The following is a 17,135-nucleotide window of genomic DNA, read 5'->3' on the forward strand; positions in this document are numbered from 1 at the left end:
GGTCATCAGTGGGCAAAGATCAATCGGTCCCACCCCATTGGTTCACCTCAAAGTTAGGGTGGATATGAAAGAGAAGGTCAGGGGAAAGAGGGGCAGAGAAAAGCCTTTTGTTTGTCCTGGTTAATGCTAGTTAATAAATGTAGAAGGAATGGTAGAATCACAAAATCACCATTTCACAACCACCAACACAGTAACTGTTCAGGCAAGGCCCATCAGTGGATACTAATGCCCTTCGCTGAAAGATAGTTGGGGGGAGACGGACTGTCAAAAATCTCAAGGTGTTTTTAACAGATTACTAACATTTTTAATTGATTTGTTTTGCTTTGAAATAATTACAGATTTACATGAAGTTCTAAGAAATGATGCATTGAGATCCTGTGCACCCTCCCTTTCCACAGTTTCCTTCAACAGTATCATATTCTAAAACTACTGTACAATAGTTTTCTGACAACGATACAATTCTCTAATCTTACTCAGATTTCCCATTTTAACTGTACTCATTTGTGTGCGTATGCCTCTGCGTGTGTATTTAGTTCCCGATATTTTCAGTATTTGTGTAGATTTGCGTATCATGTATCCACCACCAGAATCAAGAAACAGAACATTCCAAACACCACAGGTGCCCTCAACCTGCCCTTCCCGCCACTCCCACCAGACTCCATACCCCTTTTTCCCCCATCCCTAATCTCTGGCAACTACGAGTCTGTTCTCCATTCCTACAGTTTTCTCATTTCAAGAATATTATACAAAGGGTATCTATGTAACCTTTTAGTATTTTTTTTCGGGCAGTCTAATTACCTAAGGATTCATTCATGCTGTTCCATGTATCAAGAGTCCATTCCCTTTCTTTGCTACGGCATGCATGTACTTCAATCTGTCTAACCATTCAGATATTGAAGGACATAGGGGTTAAGTTTTTTGGCTATGAACATTCATATACTTGCTTTTGTGTGAAGATAAGTTTTCATTTACCTGAGACAAGTTTGGTATTTACATGTTTAGTTTTATATATAAAACCCCCAAACTGTTTTCCAGAGTGACCAGAACCTTTACGTTCCTGGCAGTGTCATCAGTTGAACAGAAGGACTGGGGAGGAAGGATGGAGGTTTGAGGAGACAAGACAAGGCATGCAATCGTCATTGAGGAGTGTGGACATGTGAACAGACTGGATGAACCCAGAGTATCTTTGGGCAGGACCAGTGACCTCCTAGAGTTTGGTGGTCATGGATTCATAGTGATACCAGCCGGTGTGGCCATGTGTTCTTCTCTAGCCTGTGCCGGTTCAGCCATGGAATAGTCAGAGTTAGATTTAAATAGGGTAGAGTTTTACCACGTAAGTAAAACAAAGGAAAAGAGAGGTAGGGGAAATAGGGTTATACCCAATAAATAGATTACAATAATGGGTCCAAGCCAGAAGCTGTATAAGGAGAAAAATGAGGAAAACAAGGTGGATGAGGGGCAAGAAAAACTGAGTGGAACCAGTATATCTAGGTCCCAGTTAAAGTTGGGTACTAGTGGGAACAAACTAGAAAGATAGGAGGTATAGTCAGAGAGTGAAATACCTGAAATTGACACTATGGGTTAGCACTTAATAATAATGAGGCTTAGATAGGACAGAGAAGATAAGTGACTAAAGTAGGGTGGAATTCAAGATCAGTGGTGAAGAGCAGACTAAGGAAGGAGAGGCTAGGTTTGGGAAAGAATCACTAATGTGGATACTAACTTCACCAAGATAGGGAGGGGGCTGGGGAATGTGACAATGAGCCAGATGCATGCATTATCTAGGAAAAGAGGAATGACCTGGGATTTGGTAAATGATTGCTATGAGAGGTGGTGTAAGATTAGCATGTTTGGAAACAAGAAATACAGAACTGGAGACTTTTTTAGGGGGAAAGGAGACAGCAAGATCTGCAAGCACGAAAGGGGAGCAAGGATGACACCTTCCTCTTTTCCAACTCCATAACCTATAGACTACAGAAGTGAAAACTGCACCATTAGAGAGAAAAGAGTACCCTGCTACTGGGAAGCAGAGCTCGTAATGCAGACAAGTGGTGACTGAGATGGGGAAAGGTGGGATTAGGGTCCTTCTGACAGCATGTAGGGTCCTGGGCCCCCTCTACTCTGGACTTCGAACCTAAACCTGAATGATAAGGGGATTCTTAGAAGTCCTTCCTGAAGGGAGGTTGCATACAGCACTGAAGTGCATGGAATTTGGAGGAAGACAGACTGGCTCAGCTACTTAATAGCTGTACAATCTTGGGACAGTGACGTAACTACTCTGGGATTTAGTTTCCTCTTTCCTAAATTACAGATAATAATGTTTTCATGAGGATGGAATGAATTAAGAGGTATAAAGCACCTGGAGCAGTCACTAAATAGTAATTAATACCATTATGTGTTCAGAGAATACAACAGGCAGCATCCTGGATATCTGCATGCTTCCTTCAGCAGGATCATCCCACAGAGAAGGAAACGGAACCACAAAGAGGCTTTATGAAAAAGAACAACAGTTGATACTTCAATGAGATGTTAATATACTCCAAAACTCCATTTTACTTTGGTTTAAAAAGATGAATTCTAAACCAGATCAATGGGAAAAGGATGGCTTAAAGTGGCCACCTGCCTCCCTCAGCCTCTCTCTCCAGGTGGAACCTTCCTTCCCGTCCTGACGGCCTGTATTCTGAATTACCATTTGTTCTCTTCCTCCTGACCCCACCCTTCCCTGGGTGCCTGACCCTCCTGCATCGCATTTTATATGCTTGTTTCTGGACAAAGATTGGTATTAGTTTTATCTGACCCCATGTGCTTGCTCTCTTTGGTGGAAAAATGGATTATTCCTGGGGGGAGGAGCCAAGATGCTGGAATAGCATGGAAGTTTTTTGTGTGTCTCATGTCCATGAAATACCACCAGACCAACAGTAAACTATCCTACACACAGAAAACTGACTGGAGGATTAACACAACAATCTTCACGACCTGAACCACAGAATTCAGCAGGTACGCAGCGCAGAGAAGTGAACTTGGGGAGCAGAGTGAGAAGGTGCAGGAAGGGAGGTGCTTTTTTGAGCTGAGAGAGCTCAGTTCGGGCGGGGGGAGGGGCGGAATACGGGAAAAGCACCCCTCCCCAAAAAGCAGCTGGAGAGAAAGTGGAAAATTGGAAACAGCCGCAGGGACCAAACTAAAAAGGGAGAAAGGAGAAAGGAGAGGGTTTAAATTCCATTAAGACTGTAAACAAGGGGAGCGCAAAGGCTGCAACTCCACAGCTCGATACCTGGTGGTGCTCTGGTGGGAGGGGAGAATCCCCAGGAACAGAGTGGGGTCCGGGAGGTTCTCGGGACACACGGGGAGAAGCGGAAGGACATTTGGTAGAGACTGTTGAAGCCACCTGGTCCCAGCAGACCCCAGAAAACAGCCACATTCGCTGGTGCTGGAACAAGGTCCTTAAGGCTGAAGCCTGGTGCCAGATGTGTGTTGTGATTTTCCATCATCCCTGAAATGCTGTTGCTACAGTATCTCGCGAACTCTTCCTGGGGCGGGCTGGCACCTGGCCGTAGTCTCGGGGCACCGGCAGCAGCAGGGTCTAGCAAGCGTTCCTGGGTGCAGCTGATATTTGGCGAATGCTCGGTGAGACCCTCCCACAGAGGGACGGAACGGGTCAAAGCCGCAGTCCTTCAGAAGCAAGGGGCCGGGGAAAACAGCCGCATCTGAGACAAAACTCGGGAGAAAGGTACTGCCTGGGGCCTGGTCACAAACGGTGAAAAAGCGGTGAGTAGACGAAAGCTGAAGACAGAGGATGGGTGAGCGATTGCTGACCCAGGAGAGCAGACAAGATAGCTGGGTGGTGCCATTTTAACGGCTCCCACGCATGCGCATATGCACCTACCAGCGCCGCAACAATCCAGCCCAGCAGGATAGCAGCGCCATCTATTGGAGAGCGGAGCCATTACACTGAGCCCCACCCAACTGGGCCAACTTCCCTCCTCAAGGACACAAGTCTCACCACCAGCTTAGTTTATGGACTATGAAGCGCTACATAGACTGACTTCTAGGGGAAAATGAAGTAATTTCAGTCCTACTTCAATCTGTTAGCAGGTCCACCTATTCAATGTTCTTTTTTTTTCTCTTTACACTTTTCTTTTTCTTGAATACAGAAAAAGAAAAAACTCATTTTTATTTTCAATTTTCATTAAAAATATTTTTCTTTAATTTTATTAGTATATTTTTTACTTTTGTGTAAATTTTTTCAAATTCTATTTTACTTCCATCCTTTTATTTTAGTCTACCAAAGTGTATTCACTTTTTCAAATTCTCAAACGTTTTCCTTTTTTTCTTTCTTTTTTCTTTTTTCGTTTCTTTTCTTTTTCTTGAATACAGAAAAAGATTCAAATTTATATTTAATTTTCATTGATTTTCTTTAATTATTTTCCACATCATTCTTTACTTTTGTGTATATTTTCTCAAATTCTATTTTACTCCCATCATGTCATTTTAGTCTACTTCAGTGTATTCATTTTTTTCAAACTCTCAAACTATTTCCCTTTTTTTCTCCCCCCCCTCATTTTTTCTCTAATCTGTCAAACCACTTTCAACACCCAGATCAAAACACACCTAGAATCTAGCATCATTTATTCGATTTGTGTGTGTGCGTGTGTGTGTATAATTTTTTAATTTTCATATTTTTCTAATTTTTATTTTAGTAATTTTAATTTTTCTACCTCATTAATTCCTTTTCACCCTTAAAAATGACAAAACAAAGGAATTCACCCCAAAAGAAAGAGCACGAAGAAACGACAGCCAGGGATTTAACCAACACAGATACAAGCAAAATGTCTGAACCAGAATTTAGAATCACAATAACAAGAATAGTAGCTGGAGTCAAAAATAGATTAGAATCCCTTTCTAAGAGATAAAAGAAGTAAAAAATAGCCAGAATAAAATTAAAAATGTTGTAACTGAGCTGCAATCACGGATGGATGCAGTGGCAGCAAGCATGGATGAGGCAGAACAGAGAATCAGTGATATAGAGGACAAACTTATGGAGAATAATGAAGTGGAAAAAAAGAAGGAGATTAAGGCAAAAGAGCACAATTTAAGAATTAGAGAAATCAGTGACTCATTAAAAAGGAACATAATCAGAATCACAGGGGTCCCAGAAGAGGAAGAGAGAGAAATAGGGGTAGAAGGGTTATGTGAGCAAATCATAGCGAAAAACTTTCCTAACCTGGGGAAAGACACTGACATCAAAATCCAGAAAGCACAGAGGACCACCATTAGATTCAACAAAAACAGACCATCAACAAAGCATATCATAGTCAAATTCACAAAATAGGCAAGGAGAGAATAGGGAAAGCAGCAAAGGAAAAAAAAGTCCCTAACCTACAAGGGAAGACCTATCCACAGAACTTGGCAGGCCAGAAAGGAGTGGCAGGATATATTCAGTGTGCTGAATCAGAAAAATATGCAACCAAGAATTCTTTATCCAGCAAGGCTGTCATTCAAAATAGGAGAGATACAAAGTTTCCCAGACAAACAAAAATTAAAGGAGTTTGTGACCACTAATCCAGCCCTGCAAGAAATTTTAAGGGGGACTTTCTGAGGGGAGAAAAGGTGAAAATATATATATAAAAATAAATAAATACCAAACGCAACAAAAGATTAGAAAGGACCAGAGAACACCACCAGAAACTCCAATTCTACAAGCATCATAATAAATTCATATCTTTCAGTACTCACTCTAAACGTCAATGGACTCAATGCTCCAATCAAAAGACATAGGGTAACAGAATGGATGAGAAAACAAGATCCATCTATATTCTGTTTACAAGAGACCCACTTTAGACCTAAAGACACCTTCAGATTGAAAATAAGGGGATGGAGAACCATCTATCATGCTAATGGTCAACAAAAGAAAGCCAGGGTAGCCATACTTATATCAGACAATCTAGGCTTTAAAATAAAGACTGTATCAAGAGATTCAGAAGGGCATTATATCATAATCAAAGGGTCTATCCACCAAGAAGACCTAACAATTATAAACATTTATGCACCAAATGTGAGAACACCTAAATATATAAATCAATTAATCACAAACATAAACTCATTGATACTAATACCATAATAGTAGGAGACTTCAACACCCCACTCACAGCAATGGACAGATCATCTAATCAAAAAATCAACAAGGAAACAATGGCTTTGAATGACACATTGGACCAGATGGACTTAACAGATATACTCAGAACATTTCATCCTAAAGCAGCAGAATATATATTCTTCTCCAGTGCACATGGAACGTTCTCCAGAATAGACCATATACTGGGACACAAATCAGGCCGAAGTAAGTACAAAAAGATTGAGATCATACCGTCCATATTTTCAGACCACAACGCTATGAAACTCGAAATCAACCACAAGAAAAAATTTGGAAAGGTAACAAATACTTAGAGACTGAAGAACATCCTACTAAAGAATGAATGGGCTAACCAAGCAGTTAAAGAGGAAATTAAAAAGTATGTGGAAGTCAATGAAAATGATAACACCACAAACCAAAACCTCTGGGATGCAGCAAAGGTGGTCCTAAGAGGAAAGTATATAGCAATCCAGGCCTTCCTAAAGAAGGAAGAAAGATCTCAGATACACAACCTAACCTTACACCTTAAAGAGCTGGAAAAAGAACAGCAAATAAAACGCAAAACCAGCAGAAGACAGGAAATCATAAAGATTACAGCAGAAATTAATGCTATCGAAACCAAAAAAAAAAAAAAAAAACAAAAACAGTAGAACAGATGAATGAAACCAGAAGCTAGTTCTCTGAAAGAATTAACAAAATTGATAAACCACTAGCCAGTTTGATCAAAAAGAAAAAGGAAATGACACAAATAAATAAAATCAAGAATGAAAGAAGAGATCACAACCAACACAGCAGAAATAAAAATAATAATAAGAGAATATTATGAGCAATTACATGCCAATAAAATGGGCAATCTGGAAGAAATGGACAAATTCCTAGAAACATATACACTAACTACCAAAACTGAAACAGGAAGAAATAGAAAATTTGAACAGACCCATAACCAGTAAGGAAATCGAATTAGTAATCAAAATTCTCCCAAAAAACAAGAGTCCAGGGCCAGATGGCTTTCCACGGGAATTCTACCAAACACTTAAGGAAGAGTTAACACCTATTCTCTTGAAACTGTTCCAAAAAATAGAAATGGAAGGAAAACTTCCAAAATCTTTCTATGAAGCAGCATTACCTTGATTCCAAAACCAGACAGAGACCCCACTAAAAAGGAGAACCTAGACCAATTTCCCTCATGAACACGGATGCAAAAATCCTCAACAAGATATTAGCCAACCTGATCCAACAATACATTTAAAAAAATTGTTCACCATGACCAAGCAGGATTTATACCTGGGATACAGGGCTGGTTCAATATCCACAAAACAATTAACGTGATTCATCACATCAATAAAAGAAAGGACAAGAACCATATGATCCTTTCAACAGATGCAGAGAAAGCATCTGACAAAATACAGCATCCTTCCTTAATAAAAACCCTCAAGAAAGTAGGGACAGAAGGAGCATACCTCGAGATCATAAAAGCCATATATGAACGACCCAATGCTAATATCATCCTCAATGGGGAAAAACTGAGCTTTCCCCCTAAGGTCAGGAACAAGACAGGATGTCCACTCTTGCCACTGTTATTCAACACAGTATTGGAAGTCTTAGCCTCTGCAATCAGACACACAACACAAAGAAATCAAAGGCATCCAAATCGGCCAGGAGGAGATCAAACTTCACTCATCACAGATGACATGACACTCTATATGGAAAACCCAAAAGATTCCACCAAAAAACTTCTAGAATTGATTCATGAATTCAGCAAAGTTGCAGGATATAAAATCAGTGCACAGAAATCGGTTGCATTCCTATACACCAACAATGAAATGACAGAAAGAGAAATCAAGGAAACGATCCCATTTACAGTTGCACAAAAAAACATAAAATACCTAGGAATAAATCTAACCAAAGAGATGAGAAATCTATACATTGAAAACTATAGAAAGCTTATGAAAGAAATTGAAGAAGACACAAAGAAATGGAAAAAGATTCCACGCTCCTGGATAGCAAGAACAAATATTGTTAAAATGTCGACACTACCCAAAGCAATCGACATATTCAATGCAATCCCTATCAAAATAACACCAGCCTTCTTCACAGAGCTAGAACAAATAATCCTAAAATTTGTATGGAACCAGAAAAGATCCTGAATAGCCAAAGCGATCTTGAAAAAGAAAACCAAAGAAGGAGGCATCACAATCCCAGACTTCAAGCTACACTACAAAGTTGTAATCATTAAGACAGTATGGTACTGGCACAAGAACAGACTCTCAGATCAATGGAACAGAATAGAGAACCCAGAAATGGACCCACAAAGCTATGGCCAACTAATTTGACAAAGCAGCAAAGAATATCCAATGGAATAAAGACAGTCTCATCAGCAACTGGTGCTGGGAAAACTGGACAGCAACATGCAGAAGAATGAACCTGGACCACTTTCTTACACCATACACAAAAATAAACTCAAAATGGATGAAAGACCTCAATGTAAGACAAGAAGCCATCAAAATCCCTAAGGAAAAAGCAGGTAAAACCCTCTTTGATCTTGCCCGCAACAACTTCTTACTCAACACGTCTCTGGAAGCAAGGGAAACAAAAGCAAAAATGAACTACTGGGACCTCATCAAAATAAAAAGCTTCTGCACAGCAAAGGAAATAATTAGCAAAACTAAAAGGCAACCGACAGAAGGGGAGAAGATATTTGCAAATGACATATCAGATAAAGGGTTAGTATCCAAAATCTACAAAGAACTTATCAAACTCAACACCCAAAAAGCAAATAGTCCAGTGAAGAAATGGGAAAAAGATATGAATAGACACTTCTCCAAAGAAGACATCCAGATGGCCAACTGACACATAAAAAAATGCTCCACATCACTCATCATCCGGGAAATGCAATTCAAAACCACAACGAGATACCACTTTATACCTGTCAGAATGGCTAACATTAACAACTCAGGCAACAACAGATGTTGGCGAGGATGCGGAGAAAGAGGATCTCTTTTGCACTGTTGGTGGCAATGCAAGCTGGTGCAGCCACTCTGGAAAACAGTATGGCGGTTCCTCAAAAAACTAAAAATAGAACTACCCTAAGACCCAGCAATTGCACTACCAGGCACTTATCCAAGGGATACAGGTTGTGCTGTTTCAAAGGGACACATGCACCCCCATGTTTATAGCAGCACTATCAACAATAGCCAAAATATGGAGAGAGCCCAAATGTCCATCGATGGATGAATGGATAAAGAAAATGTGGTATATGGGGCGCCTGGGTGGCTCAGTCGGTTACGCGTCCGACTTCAGCCAGGTCACGATCTCGCGGTCCGTGAGTTCGAGCCCCGCGTCGGGCTCTGGGCTGATGGCTCAGAGCCTGGAGCCTGTTTCCGATTCTGTGTCTCCCTCTCTCTCTGCCCCTCCCCCATTCATGCTCTGTCTCTCTCTGTCCCAAAAATAAATAAACGTTGAAAAAAAAAATTTTTTTTAAAAAGAAAATGTGGTATATATATACAATGGAGTATAACTCGGCAATCAAAAAGAATGAAATCTTGCCATTTGCAACTGCGTGGATGGAACTGGAGGGTATTATGCTAAGTGAAATTAGTCAGTCAGAGAAAGACAAAAATCATATGACTTCACTCATAGGAGGACTTTGAGAGACAAAACAGATGAACATAAGGGAAGGGAAACAAAAATAATATAAAAACAGGGAGGGGGACAAAACAGAAGATGGGGAACAAACTGAGGGTTAAGTATGGAGAACAAACTGAGGGTTATGGGAGGGATTGTGGGAAGGGGGATGGGCTAAATGGGTAAGGGGCCCTAAGGAATCTACTCCTGAAATCATTGTTGTACTATATGCTAACTAATTTGGATGTAAATTTTAAAAAATTAAAAATAAAATTAAAAAAAAGATTATTCCTCTCTTAACCTACCTCCTAAGCTTCTTTAGTTCGCCACTATAGCCTCGCAGGCAGAATCTGTGCCCTTTCTCTTGTCTCTAGGCAGAAATTAAAGGACTCTCTTTGCATTAACGTCCAGGTTGTTGAAGAGATCATAAAAAGTTTCACACTTCATTGTCGCATTTTGGCTTATGCGTAAGAGTTCTGTTTTTTTTTTTTAATGTTTAGATGTGATGCTTTTAATTTTTTAACGTTTATTTATTTTCGAGAGAGAGACAGAGCACGAGCAGGGGAGGGGCAGAGAAAGAGGGAGATGCAGAATTCGAAGCAGCTTCCAGGCTCGAGCTGCCAGCACAGAGCCCAACATGGGGCTCAAACTCATAAACCATGAGATCATGACCTGAGTCGAAGTCAGATGCTTAACCAACTGAGCCACCCAGGCGCCCCTATATGAAGTTTTCATAATTACTTTAGCAGACACTAAGTGTTTTATATATATATACATACACAGGCACTGTGGGTGCTGAGCTGCAGAAATAAAACACATTTCCTTGTCATTCTACTCATCTGAAAGTAAATACCTGTATTTTGAATCTAAGATGTTCTTTTTCATATTGGTCTCATGCAGTATCTAGCACATTACCTTGTGTTAATGCTCAATAAATAATAAATCACTTTTTCTTTTAAACTCCATTTTTAAACACACTAAATAAAGTAAGAATTAATTTAAGCAGATCTATAGGAGTCTTCCAACTTGAGAGATACAAAAATCCAGGAAATATATTGGTAGTGAAACAGGATAAGGAAAAATACGTAGATTGGGCTGTCAAAGATGAGGAACAAAGGGCAGATTATAAATGTGTAATTCCTATTCAACACAACAATGACCAAGATAATTTTCATAAAGGTTGAAGGAAGTGTTTCCTTTAGTCTTATTAAAATACATGGTTTGGTCATGAAGACATTGCTAGGCTATGAATCCCAGACACTGATTACGTGTTGACTGCCTAGGAAGAGTCCACCAATGAGTCTATGATTCCACAGGTGACTAGTAATGAGTTTCATAAAAGAATAACTTGAGTTAGGATATGTATTTCCTAAAGAAATAAATGAATGAATTCCTAAATAAATGAGAAATAACAAATTTTGAACTTATCAAAATGCCCTATCAACATTCTGTAATAAATGTGTGATTTAGTTATATGCCATTTTGGCTTTCAAAAAGAAATGAGTGAGTCATAAGGTACATTTGTTTTAGGTATTTTTAAGGCTTCTGTTTTTGATTCCTTTGAAAGATTAATTTTCCATTAATCAACATTCTTTCCGCTTAAAATTTACATTAGAATATCCCTAAATTACTAAGCTTGACTTAGTCTCTGACATATGTATTACATATTTTCTATCATGTCTACAACAGCTAAAATCTGACAATATTAAGGTTATTTCTTTGTTCTTGGACTTCTCATGAAAAAGAGTGTCCTTTGTCCATTTTCTTCCTTCCTATTCTGGTTTATTTTCCATCTTGTCACTTATCACTGCTTGAACGTATGGTACATATTTTTATACTTATTTACTTGTTTATTATTTGTCTCTTGCTGCCAATTGAGGAAGCTCCAAGAGGAAGGGAACATTTTCAGGCTTCATTAACAGAGATCTCACAAGCAATTATGAGCTTTAATGAAAAGAAACATTTCTTAATGGAAAGTGAGTTTAGCTTTTTAAAAAATATTTAATATATATTTCTAAATTGTAAGATTTTCTATTCATTTTATGGCATATTTACCGTCTGATAGCAATGTTCACTTAACAAAGTCAATTTACCAGATCTTATAATATGTATTGATATTCTTGTTTTAATAAAGTGATTCAGCTCAGAGGAGTTTCATTAAGCTTTCAAGGCTTGAGAAGCCTATTTACAAATGCATGTTACGATTTAGCTAGTAATTTTAGGAAATCCATTACCCAGCTATTGCAACGTTTAATTAAAATGGCTTAACATACAATTATATGTTTATTACATTCAATTTTTATTTACATCTGTATTATCAATGTGTGATTATTTTTTAATAACTCTAAATGTGCAATCAACACATAGGCTTTCCCATTAAATGGTTAGACAAGCCATAACAATTGATGCCAACTGGTAGTATCTAACAATCTCAGAAAGCCTTCAATCATTTCCCAATGCCTTCACCTCTCTCTTTTATAAATCCCTGTTCCTTTTCTTGTTCAGATGTTTTAATTTGTTTCTTAACCTTCCTTAATAGGACCCTTAGAGAATCTAAGAAAGAAAATGCCCATCTGCACATACACAGAACACTTTCCACATAATTTATTTTTTTAAATATTTATTTATTTCTTTTGAGAGAGAGAGCACGCATGCAAGCAGGGAAGGGCAGAAAGAGAGAGGGAGAGAGAGAATCCCAAGCAGGCTTCACGCTGTCAGTGCAGAGCTGGATGCAGGGTTCCATCTCACAAACCATTAGACCATGACCTCAGCCGAAATCAAGAGTCAGACGCTTAACCGACTGAGCCACCCAGGTGCCCCCATTTTCCACATAATTTCATTTAAAGAGATTCACAGGGGTACCTGGGTGGCTCAGTCGGTTATGTGTCTGACTTCAGCTCAGGTCATGATCTCACAGTCTGTGGATTTGAGCCTCACGTCAGGCTCTGTACTGACAGCTCAGAGCCTGGAGCCTGCTTCGGAGTCTGTGTCTCCCTGTCTCTCTTCCCCTCCCATGCTCACGATCTGTCTCTGTCTCTTAACAATAAATAAACATTAATTTTTTTCAAATATAAAGAGATTCACAGATCTCTTGGGTCCATCAGAGACCATGTAGGGGTCATGAACTCCAGGTCGGTAGCTCTTGTCTTATCCTATTAGTTTCTCCATATTGCCCTTATAACTGCCTTCATATTTTCGCCAACTTAACCATTCAGGTGACAAATGTGTATGCTAAAGTTGCTAACCCCCTTCATACAATGTTCTGTATGCAGGACCTTAGGAAAAAAATTGGCTATGTACTAAAGATAGAGTGTTATAATAACAGCCACTCAAATAAGAGTTGAGCAATTAACAACAGGAAAAACTGTGATAGGAAGGGGCAAAAAGTTCAGATAGACTATAAACAATCCTTCTTATAAATAAGCTTTATTTAGCAGATATCTACTAACAGCCTTCTATGTGCCTCCTTCACTCACATAACAGATGTCTACTGGCAATGACAATGATCCAGGCCCAGTAGGGGAGAGAAAAATGGAAGAAGTCATCTTTGAAAATTAAATCTCCTACCGAAGTCTATAATATAATTTAGTCTGTTAATGTTTAAGACTGGTAAGTTATACTACAAGTTCATTACTAAAAACAAAAGCTAACACTCTAGTTATAGCCTCTAGAGTCATTAAAAAATTTCCCCCAATCCATTTTTATTCCTCCAAATAAAATCTAATGCTATGTGAATTCCTGGTATAAATTCAAAATCCTGTTTTGTATTAGAAGATAGGAGAGACATAGTTTCCCACCCATAGTTTGTCACTATTTTTTAAGCCAAGTTCAGACACACATGCATTCTTTCTGCTCTGCTGGGGCATCGGGGCAGGATTTCACCTTTCTTCATTTTACAGGTAATACTTCAACTCATAATTTAAAAACAGAGAATAATAAAACTAAACATGACGTTTCATAACAAATATTTGAAAGAGAGCTTCATGGATTGAGTTTTCTGGGTAAGGAATTTGACTAGTATTGAAGGAAAGATTCCCCTTTATTGGGTATTCAAGAGGGAATCGGAGCTCACTGAAGCTGGGAAGAAAATAGAAGCACTAACATTTGCAATAAATAGCTCCGATTATTATTATGACTAAATGAAAGCAAAATGAAAGTTGACATTTCTCTAGTTTACATTAAAGACCTGGCAACGAATAAAGATAAAGGTCTAGTGGGTTTCATAAGTCTGGTATTAAAAATAAAATTACCCTCATTGACAGGTGAAATTGATCTGGCATTTCACAAAAGAAGGTAAATGGATTTTTAAAAATGGTTTCCTTCTCCTTATATAGGACTATTTAAATAATTTAAAAGTTATTTCTCATGGAAATAGAATCAATTTTCTATATGCCTTGAAGCACATTAATGAGAATTCTGAATTTCCTTCCTTCTAGTCAAGTGATAAGTCAAAATAAAAAACCCTTGAAAGCTATTACATTGTAGAAAATACAATTTTCTCCTTGAGAAAGAATAGTTATTGGTTGCTGCTAAATTTAATGTAGGAAATACAAAGTTACTGTGGCCATGCTATCAATAGGAAAATCTCTTCTGTGGTGGTCAGCTAGTAGCACCCAAAGAAAGTTTTAGCTCTGTCACATTTTAACTCAGGAGTATTTAAATCTGTTTTCTCAGTCTCGTGTAAGTCTTGCCTCCATAATGCTTTTTCACTCCAACTTCCTAGTGGAAGTTTTCATTTCGGGTTTTATTCACTGCAATTGCTATTAAAAAAAAAAAAAAGGTTGTTCTGAATGCACTTTTTCTAATAAATATAATCTGGACTACCCAGGTGTCAAAACTACCCTACTTCTACTAGCATATGGAAAGTTAAGGCAAATCTCCCACCACCATTTTGAGTCATCATAGGACTGAGTAAGTGAAATACAGACTTACAAATTTACAAATGATAAATACTTCAAAAATTAAACACAGCAAATGAAAAGAATTGTGTTCAATCAGGGGCACCTGGATGGCTCAGTCAGTTGAGATTCCAACTCTTGGTTTTGGCTCAGGTCATGATCTCAGGGTTTGTGGGTTTGAGCCCCACATTGGGCTCTGCACTGACAGTGCAAAGCCTGCTTGGGATTTTCTCCTTCTCCCTCTCTCTCTGCCCCTCCCCAGCTTGCTCTCTCTCTCTCTCTCTCTCTCTCTCTCTCAAAAAAGAAATAAACATAAAAAAAATGTTTTTAAAGAATTATGTTCAAACATAGTTACCAGCTCCAAACCTAAGTGGCTCTAAACTAAGGTTTTTCTCTTGTATTCTCTTGTATTCCTCTTGTATTGTATTGTAAATTTCTTGTATTTAATATCTCTTGTATTCTCTTGTATTTCTCTTGTATTCTCTTGTATTTTCTCTTGTATTTTCTCTTCTGCTTTGTGCAGTCTATTGTACATTTAATAATTTTATTTCCCCTAATAACCAACTACATCTCTCTGGTAAATGAGAAGCCCTCCATCTCCAGTTCTTAACAATCAGTCACTCCCTGCCCAGCATTATAGTGGGTCTCGGCTGACAGCCTATGTATTTCAAATTATTTCTCTATTTGGTCTTAGTAGCAAAGAGATGGTGACATTCTTAGATATAAAGAAAAAATCAAAACCAAAATCTAAAAGCAAATCTAGTAAAACTTTAATTTTAAAACAGAGAAATTAACTTTTATCTTATGTGGAACCCAACATAATTTTCTATACAAAATTGCTAAGTTATCGTCAAAATCATGCACCTGGATTTATATTCCCTTTAGCTTTTAACGATTAACCAAATTCAGAATCCTGGAAAGCATCTCATCTCACCTTCCTGCAGGGCTGGAGCTAGTGTCTTCATTTTCCCATTGTTCATTTTTACTTCTTGGAACTGGGGGCTGTAGCATTTCAGCTGCTAGTGGGTCAGCATCATTCTCTTCTCGACCAATCCATTCTCCAATCACACGGGGTCTCAGAAGAGAAGAATTAAATGCCACTGTTTCCTAAAGAGGAGAAAAGAATATACTGACTCAGATCACTTATTCTTATTAATAGGACGGCAGGGAAATAATTTTGTCTACAGTTTCAACTACTTCCGTAAATCAAAATGTTCTTTTTCTTTCTGAATTGACTAAAAATTTCCATTTTTATTAGATGACTTATTCTTTGTAATTTGTGCTGACTCCTTTAGGTCACCGTGACAAAGGATCCAGGAATGAAATCTTTTATTTGGAATCAGAAGGCTGCATGTGTGTTCTCAGGAAGGACGAGCTGAGACTAGCATTTGTGACAGAAAGAAAAGTGTGCAGTAAGGCGCACACAGTGAAAGAGCTTAGTGTTACTGGGAAATGATAAAAATTTCTTAGGAGGAAACTGGGGTGAGGTAAGGGAATAAAGTCAAGAGACAGCAGTGGAAGGATGGATTGTCTCCAACTGTGAAACATTTTGGACTGGGAGCCATCCAGTGTAGGTTAGAAGCAGGGCAAAATCAATAACAGGTATGCTAGCTAAACAAAACACGTTAAAGTGATCTTTTTTCATAGACTTGGGTATGATGTGGCTCTTTAAATGATACTTTAACCATTTAAATCATTTAATATTTTGAAAGGTTCTACTATCAAAATAAATAAATAAATTTTAAAAAAGCGATGCCTGGATAGCTCAGTTAAGATTCCAGATCTTGACTTCAGCTCAAGTCATGCTCTTACAGTTTCTGGGTTGGAGCTCTGTGCAGTCTATTGTACATATTGTACACTGGCAATGCAGAGCCTGCTTAGGATTCTTTCTCTCTCCCTCTGCCCTACTCATGTGCGCTCACTCTCTCTCTCACTCTCTCTTTCTCTCTAAAAATAAATTAATAACCTTTGAAAGGTACTCAAATACTAGATGTGAGTCATTGCTAGAGATATCTCAGTAAGTGAGAAAAAAAGGCCAGTTAAAAGCAGTGCCTACTCTATGATTTTAGTTTTGTTTTAAAAATTCATATGGGTGTATATCAATGTTTTGTGCTGATCTCAGCCTATCAATAACCAATGTTGTGGTTCTTATTATGATTGCAAGATGCCCTTCATCAATAACCATCAGGAAGCTCAGAAAAATTAAAAGTTTATTGTTTATAAGGCCTGCAAATTACGCAGCACACCTGGGGCCACACTGTGAGGTCACAGGTTGATGAGAGAGAGAGCTAGCAGAATGTTGGGGTTCCATTTTTATTGGGGTTGAGGGTGGAAGCCTAGGGTTTTGTGGGCTCATTCTATATTGGTGAATTTAAAACAGAAGAATGGGAATTTAAAGCACAAGGAGAGAAAAAACAAGAGGCCCAAATGGTCAGTACTTGAAATCAACCAAGATCTCTAACACCAAAGAGCTTCAGTCAGGG

General features: G+C 38.5%; 1 protein-coding gene across 8 annotated transcripts in view; it reads right to left on the reverse strand.

Moving 5' to 3' along the window:
- CF2H8orf34 (chromosome F2 C8orf34 homolog) overlaps window positions 1–17,135 on the reverse strand; it is a 413,316-nt gene that overhangs the window by 244,619 nt on the left and 151,562 nt on the right. For all 8 annotated transcript variants that reach the window (XM_086696037.1, XM_086696036.1, XM_086696035.1 and 5 more), the window contains one exon: window positions 15,587–15,759. In XM_086696037.1, the coding sequence (XP_086552163.1) occupies window positions 15,587–15,759 (173 nt within the window). The remainder of the gene's footprint in view (window positions 1–15,586; window positions 15,760–17,135) is intronic.

The sequence above is a fragment of the Puma concolor genome, chromosome F2 (assembly GCF_028749965.1).
Source record: "Puma concolor isolate L17-30 chromosome F2, mPumCon1.1.hap2, whole genome shotgun sequence".
In the NCBI taxonomy this organism is placed as follows: Eukaryota; Metazoa; Chordata; class Mammalia; order Carnivora; family Felidae; genus Puma; species Puma concolor.